Genomic DNA, 16,753 nt, shown 5'->3' on the forward strand with positions numbered 1-16,753 from the left:
GATGTAATCTGCAGAATTTACACTTCAATTATGAGACTATGGTATAAATCAATTCAATTGTAGAACAGTTTTACTAGAATTCATGTTATAATGTTAGAATTAAAGAACAATAAACATAATACATGACCGTTGAACATAGTAAATGCACTTAATTTTTAAGTAGTTTTTGACACTGTATCTAAAACGTGATTTAGCCAAAAAACACCTATAATGTTACCACTCTAATTATGTCTTGCAATATCCTTGTGTGCAAAGGTTCTGCAGCGCGGTCCTCTAGTGTAATACTCTCAGGGTCTGAATCCGGCTCAAATTAATGGCAATATTGACACTATCCTTAACTATACTGGAGCAGACATAACTTGCTGCTTTGGCAAGGGGCGTGGCAGTATTGTAACACCATCTAAGATGTTCGCCAATCACAACGCACTGGGACAGAACTGTTAACTGTTGGTTAACTTTAACCAATCACAACACATTTCTGCTTTTGGAAGGCAGGCCTTCATTAAACCCAGAACTAATTGAGCCGTTTGTTCCAGGCTGGAGAGAAAGGTATTTTAATTATGTGAAAAATAATGCATATTTCAAAACACCAAGCATGAGAGCATGTTCCAGTACACCCCCAAAACAAAATCAAGACTTTGTAAAAGAGCATAATAGGACCCCTTTAACGGCAGCCCAAGTATATTTGGAGAAACATTTTTGCTTTTATTATTTTTATCCTCTAATACTTATTTTTTTGTCTGCCATCCGCAGTCGATTAACTTCATCTCTCAACATGTTTTGTATCTGCTCATTCTGTGTGCGATACAGCCTATTGACTATTAAACTTCAAAAGGCTATGATTTTATAAAAATAAAAAATAAAAAAACAAGAGCGCTGCACGTTGCAGTGTCACAAGGCATTACAGGATCGCACAGCTGCACTTCAGACTGCTTCAAAGTGATTCTCAATAAATTAATAGCACACATTTATGCCAATCGATTGCTCATGAACTCGATTTGATGAATTATGATAATCTCTACTTTATGACCCGCATTACTTGTTTGCATATTTTATCTCTCATCTAATGGATCAGCCCATAAGAATACAGACATGCATTTCAAATTTTGTTTCAAATTGTTTATTATTAAACGTCAGACATTAATTAATAAAAATTTTCTGGGCATTACTGGTATTCATTTTGGGTACACAATAATGTTACACAATAATAATAATGTTAACACATTGTATTTAATTTAATTTCCATTTAATTTATAGTAAACTATTGTAGTTTCTAGCTTGCATGCTTCCCCACAGGAAGAAAAGTAATTATTTGACACATATTATTCAATATATTTTACCAATATCAGTAAAATAAATGTCCCATTCACTGAGAGAGACAAAATATGACAAAGCAAGGAGAACTCTACCATTTAAATGTTGTAATTTTGCATAATTTACAATGCATAATATGAATATGTAATAAAATGTAATAGTAGACTATGTAATAAATATTAATTTCAATAAATAAAAATACTGTTAAAGGTCACACATTATTTGTTATTGGTCACATGTAGTAGACCATTTTTGTGCCGTAGGTAATAAGACCGCCAGTATATTTCAAACCTGTGAGAAGCACTGTTTTGACTGTACTGATTTTGTTTGAAGTCAAGATGCGACATGACCAAGCAATGTCCAATCACACCTGGGTAAACTACACTTATTACTCTAACACATTTCCATACTTCCTGATGGGTTCAGATTTCAATCCAGCACTTACATAACTCTGCTACGACATGATGAATTACTGACGAGAGGGGGAGGCACTCAAGGCCACGAATGCAACCTGTCTGCCAGCCGGCCGGCAGCCCACGGCACACATTTACTCTAACCTACAGCTGGGAAAACAAATGACCATTATGCCCCATCATGTAACTTGTATCTTGAAAACCAAAACATTTCCTCTGAACTTTTTCCTTTCAGCCTTAGTGCTTTTGTTCACAACCAAAAGAAAATAAGAACACATCGAACACATCTTCCACTCTAGTATGCATCTTGAGGAGGCTGTGTTTGAGATTTAAAAACTCTCCCTACAAGTGTTATACTATTAAGACCCATAATTCGTATAATCACATGGATGACAAAAAAAAGACCTAAGAGTTTTGTGAAAAGCCATTTTTACCAATCACAAAAAATGTGCTTCTGAAATTGGAATTCGCTTCTGGCTAATAGCAATAAAAGCATGAGCCAAAGGCTTGGTCACCTGACATAGATATAACTCCTCACTAACAGAGTGAGATAACATACATAAGCTACTAATTAAAATAATAAGCTTTCAAAAATTAACATAACTGCTTCAAAATTTGTGTTTTGGGAATTTATGTGTGTAATTCACATTGTAGAACAATACCCCAAAGTATCATCAAGTTATGTTTACCGCAGGCTTTTTATTTTTCTCATAAATTGACATCATAGTTCCCCCACTCTATTCCAGTAGTAGAGCAAAAATAACTGCAAATAAAAAACACAGTAAGTACAATAAGCGTCAACAACCTGAAATCGAGAGGAGTAAATATGGAAATGAAGCTCCCAAAAGAGGATTTGCAGACAATTCATGCCATTTACACTTTATTCAAACCAGCGCAGTCCTGCTCAAGAGCATGACAGTGCAAAACAGGTACAAACCTAACGTTTTCCACTAGAACATTTGTTTACCTAATAACTGCCTAACTTCTAGCAAGGGAGGTGCTTTTTATTAAAGGCACAGTCAACTTAAATGTGCACTCTGTAAGGTTTTGTTAGCCTTTAGCTGGCTTTTATTCAACTTACTATTAGTTTTGGAATTGACACTGAAAAGATTATTACTGATGTTATTAATAAAAGTAGTAAATCAGGTAATCGCACAGCGTGTTGTGACGTAAACATGACGTCGCCCATAAGGGGGCGACCTGCTTCTTGTTAAACAAAACTGCTTTTTTCTAGAAAACTGACATGGTTTGAACTCTACATCGAGTGCATATCATCGTAATGTGATCTGTTAAAAGTGCGTTTTATTTCTTGACTTATAAAATACCAGTAAGTTACACCTTTAGGGGGCTTCCTTGGAATTAAGCCACTAACGTTAGTACAAACTGCTTAAAAAACAATCTAACAACGTCAAAGCCACTTACATCCAAAAGGTAAACAATAATACTCTAGTAGCAGAACAGGGAGTCATTGATCTTGACGCAAAACGCCTGGAATTTACTGGTTTGGACAAGTCAAGCCAGTTTACGACACAAATATTCATCTGATGATCACACTTTTTCTTCTTTATTAACTTGGATACAGTTTCTGTTTTTAAAATGACGCTAAAGTGACTCGATCGCGCTGTTTCACTGGAAAATAAACGCGAAGTGACACTGTAACTGATCCATAAGAAGCGAGTTGAACCAAAGTCCCTTTAAGGCATTCTATAGTTTTTGGTTGAACTCACCCATACTGTCCTTCGATACGAAAGCGTCTTGATCTGGTGTGTTCAATCTGCCGTCCTGGTAGCTGATGGTAGCTAGCAGGCTGGATGCTAGCGTTAAATCCTACTTATGCGTGGAATCGTGAGGGAGAAGTGCTTGTTAGAGAGTTTATTTGCGTTACTAATCCATTCGACTTGGTTTTGTTGTCGGCCTGTTGTTTAAGTATGAGGTATGATTCTTGAGAGTACTGTGCAGGAAGTTATCCCGAAGTCTCCACCTTTCTTAGATTTACCTCCGCGATATTTCATCGGGAGGATCCCGCGAGAAGTCAGATTTCCTCGCTGGAATGAAAGAGGCTGAGGTGTGACATTTGAGTGTAAATTGGTTATTAAAGCATAAATGTTCATATCCACGCAAATCTTGCAGTGATTTACCTATATAAAGATATGATTTTATATAAATCTAAAAAATATATCATTTCAAATTTGTTTTATTTTATGAATATCCAATAATTTGCTTATTATGTAAGTCAAACATGTTAAATCAACTGGCAATATACTCTAGTGTTTTATTGTATATATTAAAATGTATTAGTAATGAAAAAGGCGTATTTTTGTTGATTCATTTCTTAAATATAATAAAGCAATATGTTGCATTTACATTGGGGGTGGGGAATACCAGTCATTCTGCAGTCATTTTCTCACTTTCTCATGATATTTTTGTCAACAGACTATGTAGGCGGTGAAGTAGCTGTGAAATCCCATCTTCTCTCAGCTGTCTGTGGCTGAATTATTTGCATGATATTTGGCTATTAAGCTGTTAAAGGTAAACTGAAATTGCCCCAATCAAAGCCGATTTCCATAACCATGTACTTCCCTAAGTTTTTATGGCAGGATTGAAATAATATCTTCTCACCCTATGTTCATAATCATAAAGAATTACATTTACTGACAAAAACTGGTTGCTTTACACTAATGCTTACACTGAAATAAGGCTTAGCATCATCTGAAGGTAACATGAGACACTTTTTATGCTACAAGATAGTGGAATAATATGCAACCTAATTTTAACACATTTTTGTATTATGATATAAGCCATAAAAACTGACATTTGTTTGAAATATATAATATAATGAATGAACCATGGCAGTATTACACTGTTTGCACTACATTTAGCTATAGTAAAAACCCATGCAGTCATAAAGGAAAATCATGAAAGTAAAAGTAAAATGGTGAGATTATATTATAATGTTAGGATATGATATGTACTGTATGTATGTAACTAACCATAAAAAGATGAGACAAAGACTCTTGTTTCATTTTGTGCTGGGCTTTAAGAGGCTATTTTGACCATCTGTAACTCACATCCTGTTTAAAATGTCACATTCTATTACATGGCTATTCAGAAAATATAAATTTGCTGTGATCTGTGCCAAATATTGATCGACAGGCCTATAGATAGATAGATAGATAGATAGATAGATAGATAGATAGATAGATAGATAGATAGATAGATAGATAGATAGATAGATAGATAGATAGATTTATTTAACAGGGCCAATGCACAATATATGTATTGTACCAGATTTATCTAAAAGCTAATTCACATCTGCAGTCCCTGGGCAGGTGCCGATAGATAGATAGATAGATAGATAGATAGATAGATAGATAGATAGATAGATAGATTGATTGATTGATTTAGAATGAAGTCATGCTTTCCATGTCCTCCCTAATCATAATGTAAACATCAGTCATGCTTTCCATGTCCTCCCTAATCATAATGTAAACATCAGTGAAACTTTATGGGTAGCTCTGAAGCACAGATGTTAGATTTATATGCACTTAATTCTTTCTCTCATAAACACAGTTCAGAATGAACAGCATTCCAAAACAGCATTTCAAGGGCTAAGGGTGGTCATACATCTTAAAATGTCCTTAATATTGCTTGATGTTTCTGTTATTTTGTTATTTTTACCCTCTTTATATAGGCCTGTGAAGTATAAGTGGCATTTCTTTCAATATATTCTGGTGGTTTTTGTCTCTCCCTGCTGGGAACTCCAAGCAATTGTTATATGGAGCCAAAAGAGTCTCAATAAAGATAAATGAACACACTACATTTACATATGCACACACAGGATTCATACGTGCACACACATGATTCATAAATACAAACACAGGATACACGAATGCGCACAAAATTTACAAATGCACACACAAAATTTAAAAAGCACAGAAGATTCACAAATGCATACAAAATTCAGAAATGCACACAAAATTCAGAAATACACACACAATTCAGAAATGCAAACAACAATTACAAATGCGCTCAAGATTCACAAATGCACAGGACAAGATTCAGAAATGTATTTCTGATGCATACACACATATATCTTGATTTACAGACTGCTTGCGGTCTGTGAACTTCACTGCATTTGTGTGTGAATTTTGAGACTCCCCTGACTTGGCTCACACACAAATGTAGGGCTGTGAATCTTTGGCAAGGCAGCGATTCGATTCGATTACGATTCATAGGTTTTCGATTCGATTCAAGAACGATTTTTGCAAATTTAGAACAATTCAATTAGATTCGATTCACAATTAAATTCGATTCGATTCGATTATAACGATTCGATTCTGCATTCTTTAAGTGCATTCATGGGATTATTTAAATGCTTCTACTAAATTCTTTAAATGCTTAGTCAGGGGGCAAATTACAGTAGCATTTATGGTTAGAGAACCATAGGTTAGAAAAAAAAAAAACACTTTTGTCCATTGTTAAATGATAGTTTAATGATGCGACATGGCATACGAAAAAATGTATGTAAGCCAAGTTTTTAAAAAAGAGCTTAAAGAGTATTATGTATAAGCTAACATTTTGTCACACCAGGGGCGTAGCCATAATTTCAGAAGTGACAGAAATGTCAAATACAATAATTTTATGTATGTAGCCTATAATAATAATAATAATTATAATTATTTTTATTTTTTTTACAAGGAATTATCTTCTTTTTTAATTACTTTTAATTAGCTGTAATAAATCAAATACACTGCTGGACAATAATCAATCATTTGTAATCGATATTTTTTTCCTAATGGCAATTTTATGATTGTTTTATATACTAGGCTACATTTAATTAGCAATTATTTAAATTTTCTGCACAGAATAAGGTAGAAAATATACTTGATAGTTTCTGTACTGTAATAAATGTCAATTAGCACTGCATCAGTCATAAATTGTTTGTGGGTTTCATCAGTTCATTCTGCTTTTATTCAGTTTAGCTGCAGATATAGCCTGGCACGTCTTTGAGAGCGAGATCGCTTCTCTTTAGTGTGAAAACGTCTTCATCTCTATTTAACTTTTCCTCTCCATCAGCGAATGATTCTGAGAGAAAACATGCCAGATGTCTGTTTGCTAATGAAACAAACGCTACTTTCATGCATATTATCAGATAAATCTCGCGCTCTTATTTCAAGGTCGTTGTTGATGCTGTGGTTAATTTTAAAAGTTTCCTTCGTATATTTGGTTCATCCGCATTGTTTAACACATTTATAATTCAATGGAACTGTGCGTATGATTTAGACACTTACATTTCTGCTCCGTCCATGCAACAAATACAGCTGTCGACGGCTCCGGTAACTCCGTCGGTAAGATGCAGAGAGCCATTGACAAACTACAGAAAAGTAAAACTACTTCACGTCAGCATTACTGGCCTGTCTGGCCACGAGTCCTATAGATCACACGTCAGCTGCGTCAGAGACGAACAGAGCGCGAGCGCAATCCTGTGACAGTCTCAGTCGGTAAACAGTGGAGCGCGTGAAGGACAGATAAGAGGCACGATTCAGGAACACTCTTCAAGGTCTCCATTAATTCATGCGTGTAGTAATTTAATATGTATACATTTTGAAAGCATTGAATCGCTATAGAAATCGGGATTCATTCGATTCTTAGCATTTTGAATCGATTACGGTCCAAGATCGGCGATTCACGATTCAAAAATCATGTTTCAAGATCGATGCATATGAATCGACAGGGTTTGTAATCGATGCATCGAGAAAACGAGTGAATCGTTACACCCCTACACAAATGCCTTTTTTTAAACAGGGAATGATCTGCAACCAATCAGATATCTCCCTTATTTTAGCCAATCACAAGAACGCACTCCACGTCGGGGATTGTTTACTTATAAGCCAATCACATGAACGCATTCACACAGCACAACATGCCTGTGGTGCGACATATTATAGCCTACTTATTTATAATATTCGGTCCCTACATGAAGAGAGAGTCAGTGGTCCACTGCGAGAGGAAAGTGACTCTCCGACTGCGGAAAGTGGGTCACCGGCTGTGTGAGGAAAGTGAGTCGTTCGCTTAGGAAAGTGAGTTGATCGCTGCGTGAGGAAAGTGAATCGTTCGCTGAGGAAAGTGAGTCGTTCGCTGCGTGACTCGTGAGGAAAGTGAATCGTTCGCTGAGTGAGTAAAATGAGTCGTTCGCTGCGAGAGGAAAGTGACTCTCCGGCTGCGGAAAGTGAGTCTCGTGGGTGTCCGGCTGCGCAAAGTGGGTCGCCGGCTGCTGAGGTAAGTGAGTCGTTCGTTGAGGAAAGTGAGTCGTTCGCTGCGTGAGGAAAGTGAATCATTCGCTGAGGAAAGTGAGTCGTTCGCTGCGTGAGGAAAGTGAGTTGTTTGCTGAGGAAAGTGAGTCGTTCGCTGCGTGAGGAAAGTGAGTCCTTCGCTGATTGGCTTATAAGTAAACAATCCCCTACGTGGGGTGCATTCTTGTGATTGGCTAAAACAAGGGAGATATCTGATTGGTTGCAGATCATTCCCTGTTTAAAAAAAAGGCATTTGTGTGTGAGCCAAGTCAGGGGAGTCTCAAAATTCACACACAAATGCAGTGAAGTTCACAGACCGCAAGCAGTTTGTAAATCAAGATATATGTATTTGTGCATCAGAAATACATTTCTGAATCTTGTCCTGTGCATTCGTGAATCTTGAGCGCATTTGTAATTGTTGTTTGCATTTCTGAATTGTGTGTGTATTTCTGAATTTTGTGTGCATTTCTGAATTTTGTATGCATTTGTGAATCTTCTGTGCTTTTTAAATTTTGTGTGTGCATTTGTGAATTTTGTGCGCATTTGTGTATCCTGTGTGTGTATTTATGAATTATGTGTGTGCATGTATGAATCCTATGTGTGCATATGTGAATGTAGTGTGTGCATTTATCTTTATTGAGACTCTTTTGGCTCCATATTGTTAAGACTTTCAAAACCACAGAAGCTGCTTCCTTTTCTAGTCAAGTCGAGTTTTATTGTCAATCCGCTACATGTGTGGACATACAGTGGAACAAAATGTTGTGTCTCACAGGACCACGGTGCTACATAAATATGAAAATGCAACACTAGACGTAAGAACAATTTTTTGGACCTATATAGCTAACTTTCTGAAGCGTTAATCTAACTATACATACACTATAAATAGTTGAATATACATACATATAATCTAAAACAGACTATACTTTACATAATAGAATGATATTGTGCAAAATAGGTATTTAAGGTTAAGAAGAAAGTAGTGCAGTATGATTTGTGGTGCATTCACAAGTAAACATTTGTGTTATCTTATTAAAGGACCCATGACATGGATTATTTCCTTTTCTTTAAATGCTTTTTAATGTTTCCTTAGGTGTACTTATATTGTTAGTATGATTTTTACATTTAAAATTTAGAAATAAAAAGCATTTTTTGATCCTGATATTAGCCCTCTGGCTTGAATGCTCTGTTTGAAGGGGCGTGTCTGCTGTGAGACTCCGAGGAAACGACAACTGTTGTGATTGGCTGACATCTTTGCATTTGAAATGCGTATTACATGTGGACCCCTCTCAAAAAAAAAAAAGATTATATATATATATATAATTATATATAAATATATATAAATATATATAAATATATATATATATATATATATATATATACTACATCTGTCGAGATTAACGAATCGTGGATTTGTTGATTATATAATTATTTTTTCGATCGTTTCCCATCACATGAAAGGCTGCAGTGATGAGCAGCATTGAGTAGACAGAGTCTGTTTATCGCGTGAATGCAGTCATCTCGTCATTATTGCAACACGTTTTCTCTCACAAAATGCTTTCACCACAACTAACAGCAAACACATGAATACAGTAAGAGCTTTGTTGTGCAGCATAACAGCGTTATTCATTGTAACGGCAGTTTAGGCAAGTGTGCAGATATACTCGCGATGTGTGAGAGCTCCGAAAAAAAGGGAGCGTTCTTTGATCGCTCTCTGTAGTTAAATCACAATTTAAATAACAGATTTGTTTCATGCTACTAAGAGAAACAACGTGAAGTTGATCGTTTAGTCACTGGCTTGATTCACTGATGCATAAACAGTATTAAACGATTTAGAAAGAAAGTCTGTGTGAACTTGAATGATTAACTACACATCAGAAATCACTGATCACAGATCAGGCATTAATAAACACGGTTACTCACTGTTTGTGCCGGTGCTGTCGAATCCATATCATAAAAGTCTGTTTGTAACGCCTGTGCTGACATTGCGACTGAATTATATGTAAATATTTGGGCGGGCAAAGCAGAGAAAGGGGAGGTAACATTTCTCTTTACAACGTCACAAAGAGGAGATTCCAGATCAGCCCGTTTGAGCTTCCATTTTTTCAAAGGCAAAGAAAGATAGTAAAATCTCGATTTACACCGATTAAATTTTTTAGAAACTTGGGGACCACATACATGCTAGGGGAAGTCATATTAATGTTAAAAAAACCTCAGAAAGTGACATTTTCATGTCATGGGACCTTTAAGTCCTTGTAACATGGAGTGTTTATAAGAAAGTGTCTGGTGCATAGAGAGAAAAGTGTGTTTTTCTACTGGTGGTTTGTTCAGCCCACTCACCTGTGTGTAGCACACTCAGAATTGCACAATGTTCTTGAGGTTTTCATGATCCCGGTTTCAGGAGCTAGGGTTGTAGATGAGGTTTCAGAGGGGGGTGAGGTGATTAAGGAATTGAATCAATTGAATGAATTGAAGGCTCTCACAGCCTGGGGGACAAAGCTGTTGAACAGTCTTGCAGAGTGGGCTCTGATGATCCGGTAAATATACCATTGAAACATTGACAATTGCCTTAGTACTAACTGAGGAAACTTATTTAGTCCTAATCTTATGCCTTTCTCAATTAAATGTCCTTATTTGTTGTATAAATGCTTTTCAAAATCAAATCATTAAATAGGTTCAAGATATTGTAAAATTCTCATTATGTCCTCAAAATTGTGTTTTATCTAGCCAGCAGAGGGCAGCATATGAACAACATACAAAACTATGTAAGGGTAGCATGACACTATTTTCTTTTACTATAACCATGTAGTTCTTTATCTTACTATCTGTTCTCCATATTACTTTAAATTTCTTAATTTGAACTTGAAATCAAATCAAATATATAATATAATATTACAGAATATAATAATTATTTAAACATATTTTTTTAGCAATTTTTAGTATTGCAGTTCTAATTATTCATAACTGACAAAAAATGAGAAAATATAATTTGATTGTGTAGCTTCAGACATATTCATGATTTGAACTCTAGAACTACAGATTCATCTCTTTATATCCTGTAGCAGATGCTGATTGACAAACATAATGTCAGCCTAAGTTATACATAAAAAAATAATTAAAAAAAGTGCTGGCGGAATATTGTATGTTTAAAGGACTAGGTAGTGTGTGATTGCACAGTGGCACAAATAGGTATATTGTTGTATATTTCAATGTGAATGCACTAATGTTAGTCAGACCAAGGCTTTTCTCTTAGCCCATCGTCTAACTCACTAACCCACTTAGAGAGAGCTCCCCGGGCAAAAACTGTGTGGCACGTGAAAGCATTTCCTATTTATTCCCTTTAGCTCTCAGATGCACATGTAGGCCTGTGCCAGATGGTGTGCTCTTCATCTGCCATTGGGCTCTGAGCTCTGCCTGTCTGAGACACTCTGGAAATGATCTCCTGTCCTTGTGCCAGTGACACAAAAGAGCCTTATATGCTGTCTGCATACGTTTGAGGCAGGAGAATAACTGTTTGGATGAGGTAATTTCTTTTGAACAATAATGCAAATGAGACTGATGAAGGCATAGGCATACATACATACAGACATGTGTGTACATACAATATTTATTTGTGATTTAGTTTATAGGTAGGCTACTTGATTATGATTATTTTTAAAGTTACTACTAGTAATAATAGTAATAGTTCTAGATATGTTTTTAAGTTGTATGTATATATGTGTGTGTAATTGTGTGTATAACTGTAATTGTGAGTTGAAACACCATCAGTTTAACCATTCAGAAGTTACAAGGGTGTCATCACTCATACCACCACTCTGAGGTAACAATAAAAGTCATGTGTAAAAGATAGCCATGTAAAATTTAATAAATTCATACTATAAATTATACAAATTTAAATATAAATGTATATTTTATTCAGCATATGTAATATTTCTATAATTTAAAACCTTATTTATTTAGTTCTTATTTACATTATTTCTATATCTATCATGAATTTGTGGTATTAATACATTTTTATAATATTTATAGACGTTTTATATATATTATTTGTACATATATTCATATTATAATAAAATGATAAGATTATTCATTCTTGTTACTAGAATTTCTAATTACTAGAATTTTACCAGATATGCACAAATTATGTGTGTAATTGTGTATAGCGAGTTGCAAGTTTAAATAGCTAGAGCTCTGCAATATATAATTATTTGTTTTAAATATAAATATAAATATAAAATACAATTTTATATAAAATATGGGATTTCTTTGTTTGTTTTTTTGTTCAGCATGTTATCTTATATTTGTTTTTGTATTTATACATTTTATATAGGCCTTTTATAATTGACTTTATAAGTTATAAGGTTGAGTTCACACTGTACAGTTTACTGTAATGATTTGCCACAATGTGTGCCACAGTGATAATAATTAACTTACTTGGTACACCTGTGTAACACCTTCAGTCATACTATTTGTTAGTCTAACACTCTGTAGGGTACACACCACAACACCCCCAGTATCTTCCCGGAAACGGTCTCGTTTCAGCCCTGTGATACGGTGTGTGGCACATACAAGCAGCCAGTGGCAGGTTTCGGTCGTGACGTGTGTCGATAGTTCCCGCCCATCATCCGCAGGCCGTCGTTGCGGCACAGGCAATCAGTAACCTGGACAAACAGCAGCCAGACTTTAGTCCACAGATCCATCCATCATCGCTATGGGAATTATAGCGTTCTTCTTCCAAAACGAAGCGCTTATCCCGTACTACTTGAAACCCGTGCACTCGGGAGCACAGACTATAAAAAGGCGTCAGTGGACGAAATTTGTACACTGAGGGAATAATCCAGCAAAGGGACAATACCTCGCAACAATGTGGGTATCCTGTTGATGCGGAGATGCTGATGCTCCACCTCTGAAGTAACAGATGTGCACCTGGGCATATTTAAACAAGTGATTCCACCGGGACAATGCCTGAGAAAATGTCTATGACTTGGTCGCTGATAATGGTAAGTGGGGGAGACATTTGTGTACGCATTATGCTTCTCTTTTCTTCTCGAATATTCTAGTTTTTGTTGGATTTAAAGGGACAGTAGCTGTACCTGGTGTCGCTCTTAGTGAATACTGTAGTGAGGATGGAGCCCAAACAAAAGATTAGGACAGGATAATAAGGCAATTATTTTCTTTTTTAAACATAATAGTTACGGTGGCACACCCTCATTTTAGGCTATTGTTTGTGGTACGTCTTACATTTGTCAATATTTAATAATAAAATTGTTAAATAAGAATTTTATCAAATGTGGAATGGTTAAAGGTTAAATTAGGGACACAGCCTGACCTATTTTACAAGGTAGCCTTTAAAAATAGGAAGTACACTTTGTTATTCTTGAATTTTTATATATATATATATATATATATATATATGATGATGATATGATGGTATAAAGATTCACTCAACTCCCGATGATGCGATGCGGTCCGATGAATATTTTAATTAGATTAAAAAAATTTAAGCAAAGGGAGATTTAAGACATTATAAATGAAAAGGTTTCCTTTTATGATTTCTCAGACAAAATTCTGCACATTTCTTTGCTAAATTGAAATATGTCTAATTACAAAACTAAATTGAAATGTAAAAAAAATAAAAATAAATTAACACAAAATAAATACATATTTTTATATAAACAAACTAAGACTTTGCCTGTACTCTTTGAAAATTAAAGTCAACCTCTAATCACAATCCAAACAAAGATGCTGCATATGTTATTTAGATTGTAATTAGACTGTATAATTTAGACATCTGAAGCAAAAACAGAATGGTCTGATTTGAGTTTTTTTTCTACATAAAACATTTCTGCATGAAGCAGAAACAGCAGATGACGAATGAGAGCGTAAATCCACTCTCTGATAGCAGGTGGCGCTTATGGAACAGCAGAGATACTGCATTTCCTTGGTTACCACTGTAAAAAAAAAGCAGCTACTACTTTAATATGCATTAAACCGAGGCAAGATGAAAAGAAAATACCTACTAAAATTTTCATATAAACCCCACACCCAAATGTATCTCGATTCAATTAACATCTCAACCAACTTGAAACATCACATATTTTTATTGATTTTCAACTGGCTAGAATGCATCGTTACACCCATAGTGGCAGTAGTCTGTAAATTAAGAAAAAATTAACAAGATAAATAAAATAAGGTCTAACATTAGTTTTCAGGCAGAGAAATGTTAGAAGTGTAAAATAACACTGCATAATGTTTAATGTATAAATTACATATAGATCTTTAAAGCTGACAAACTGCAGCAGGTATTTATAGAATGCACAAAATATAAGCGCATGTATATGTGAAAGGGGAATACATTTTTTTCACGCGCTGTCTGGAATGCTTTTTTCTGTGTGCGCAAACAACAGCCCATGAGTACAGAATTGAGTTCTCTTTTGCCTCTTCTTATGCTTGAATTGCTTAAAACGCTTGGATGTTTAAATCAGCAAGACTTAGAAACACGTCCATTCTGGTAACCAGGGTGCGATTTGCCGGGGGTGATGCGTGGGATTTTTCCATTTCTGGTCAATGTATCCCTGCCTCTGCTGAATTATTTTTATCCCCGGTGGGGATAAATTTATCCTCCCCTTAATGTGATCAGTGCTACTACGATAGTGGCGAGACGGAACACAAAACTTATCACGGATCCGTGTTTTGATTAAAGTCAATTTTTATTTTAAAATGCGCTACTTTGGCTGGCTCTGATATAGCTGCCGCGCAGCCTCTCTGTATTCACCACTCTGCAGACTTGCTCAATGGCCCGCCCACGGCGCTATCTGATTGGTTACACCTCACGAGTAATAGCCTATCAACACTTGCGAGACGGTTTAAGCCGGTCCGCTGGGCAGTGGAGTTGCTAACTTGGCGAATTTGTCGCTAGATTTAGAGACTTTTTTTTTTTCCAAAAAAGCGACTAGCGACAAATCTAGTGACTTTTTGGGCAATCATTATTAAGTCTCTGAGACTCTCTGGTGCTGCCGTACGAGCGCGAGATCTCTCTTTCCCAGCGCGAGCTTCTCTCTGCATCTGTGAGCGAGCGCAGAGAGCAGCAGCACTTTCAGTTAAAAAACGAAATATATTCTGTTGCTTCTAATTCTATTTTACAAGCAAGTATAGCCGACATCAGTCACAGCACAACCACTGACTTTATCGTATGTGTATTTGATTTCATTAGTGCAGATTAATGTTTGAGAGCTGGTTATGTAGTCTTAAAGGGTTGGTTCACTCAAAAATGAAAATTATGTTATTAATAACTCACCCTCATGTCGTTCAAAAACAGTAAGACCTCCATTTATCTTCCGAACTTTATCTTAACTCAGAAGGAGTGTCAGCCACATTAAAAAAGTTAACAGCTTAAGTCATTTGTGGATTAATGTGTATTGGATACGTGAACCGTTTAAAAAGATTCAGTTCGATTTGGTGAACTGGTTCAAAAAGATTCGGTTACATCGAATGATTCGTTCGCGTACCGGATATGACAAACTGCTTTGTTTTGAACTCTCTCACACAACAGACACGGAAGAGAATACAATGCTGAATAAAGTCGTAGTTTTTGGTATTTTTAGACTAAAATGTATTTTCGATGCTTCAAAATATTCTAACTGACCATCTGATGCCACATGGACTACTTTGATGATGTTTTTCTTACCTTTCTGGACATGGACAGTATACCGTACACACCGTTTCAATGGAGGGACTGAGAGCTCTCTGACTAAATAGAAAATATCTTAAACTGTGTTCCGAAGATAAGTGGAGGTCTTACTGGTTTGGAACGACATGAGGGTGAGTTATTAATGACATAATTTTCATTTTTGGGTGAACTAACACTTAAATGGACCGCGTTTCAGTCTTTATAATATTCATTCCATTTTCTGACAACAGAAACATTAAAATATAGTTAAAAAAAACAGTTTTATTGATAATTAAATTAAATGGCTAAATTAAATTGCAGTATGTGAGCATAGGGAGGCAATACAATACGACATACTTACGTCATAAATATGCTAATTAGCACATGACGTCATCTAGTTCATGTTCTCATTATTTATTTTTATGAATTAAAATGTTTCAAAACATCCCCCCTCTGTTTTTTTTTTCACAAATCGCACCCTGCTGGTAACCATATGTGACCCTGGACCACAAAACTCGTCTTAAGTCTTAAGTGGGGTATATTTTTAGCAATAGCCAAAAAAAAAAACATTGCACGGGTCAAAATTATTGATTTTCTTTAATGACAAAAATCATTAGGATATTAAGTAACGATCATGCTCCATGAAGATATTTTGTAAATTTCCTATAATAAATATATTAAAGCTTAATTTTTGATTAGTAATATGTATTGCAAAGAATTCATTTATTCAACTTTAAAGGACATTTTCTTTTTTTTTTGCAACCTCAGATTCCAGATTTTCAATAGTTGTATCTTGGTCAAATATTGTCCGATCCGAACAAACCATACATCAACGAAAAGCTTATTTATTCCGCTTTAAGATGATTTATAAATCTTAATTTAAAAAAATTTACACTTAAGACAGTGTGGCTTATTAAGCCATGACATTTTTGTCATGGCTTAATAAGCCTATTGTATTGTAAACATTTATATTACTTAATATCCTCATGCAGTAGGAAGTCAGCTGAGGTTAATTATGGTATATCACATCAGACTGGCTCATCCATTAGTAGGCATTTATCAGGGGA

At 35.4% G+C, this 16,753-nt stretch overlaps 2 protein-coding genes across 2 annotated transcripts in view; one reads left to right on the forward strand and one right to left on the reverse strand.

Moving 5' to 3' along the window:
• Positions 1–3,732, reverse strand: part of LOC132092868 (CD2-associated protein-like) — a 46,050-nt gene extending 42,318 nt beyond the window's left edge. The window contains exon 1 of the mRNA XM_059499290.1: positions 3,455–3,732. Coding sequence (XP_059355273.1) covers positions 3,455–3,458 — 4 coding nt within the window. The 5' untranslated portion in view covers positions 3,459–3,732. The remainder of the gene's footprint in view (positions 1–3,454) is intronic.
• An 8,808-nt stretch (positions 3,733–12,540) lies between these two features.
• Positions 12,541–16,753, forward strand: part of LOC132092275 (tumor necrosis factor receptor superfamily member 21-like) — a 36,779-nt gene continuing 32,566 nt past the window's right edge. Inside the window, exon 1 of the mRNA XM_059498448.1 lies at positions 12,541–13,017. Coding sequence (XP_059354431.1) covers positions 12,979–13,017 — 39 coding nt within the window. The 5' untranslated portion in view covers positions 12,541–12,978. The remainder of the gene's footprint in view (positions 13,018–16,753) is intronic.

Source organism: Carassius carassius, chromosome 18, assembly GCF_963082965.1.
Source record: "Carassius carassius chromosome 18, fCarCar2.1, whole genome shotgun sequence".
Classification (NCBI taxonomy): Eukaryota; Metazoa; Chordata; class Actinopteri; order Cypriniformes; family Cyprinidae; genus Carassius; species Carassius carassius.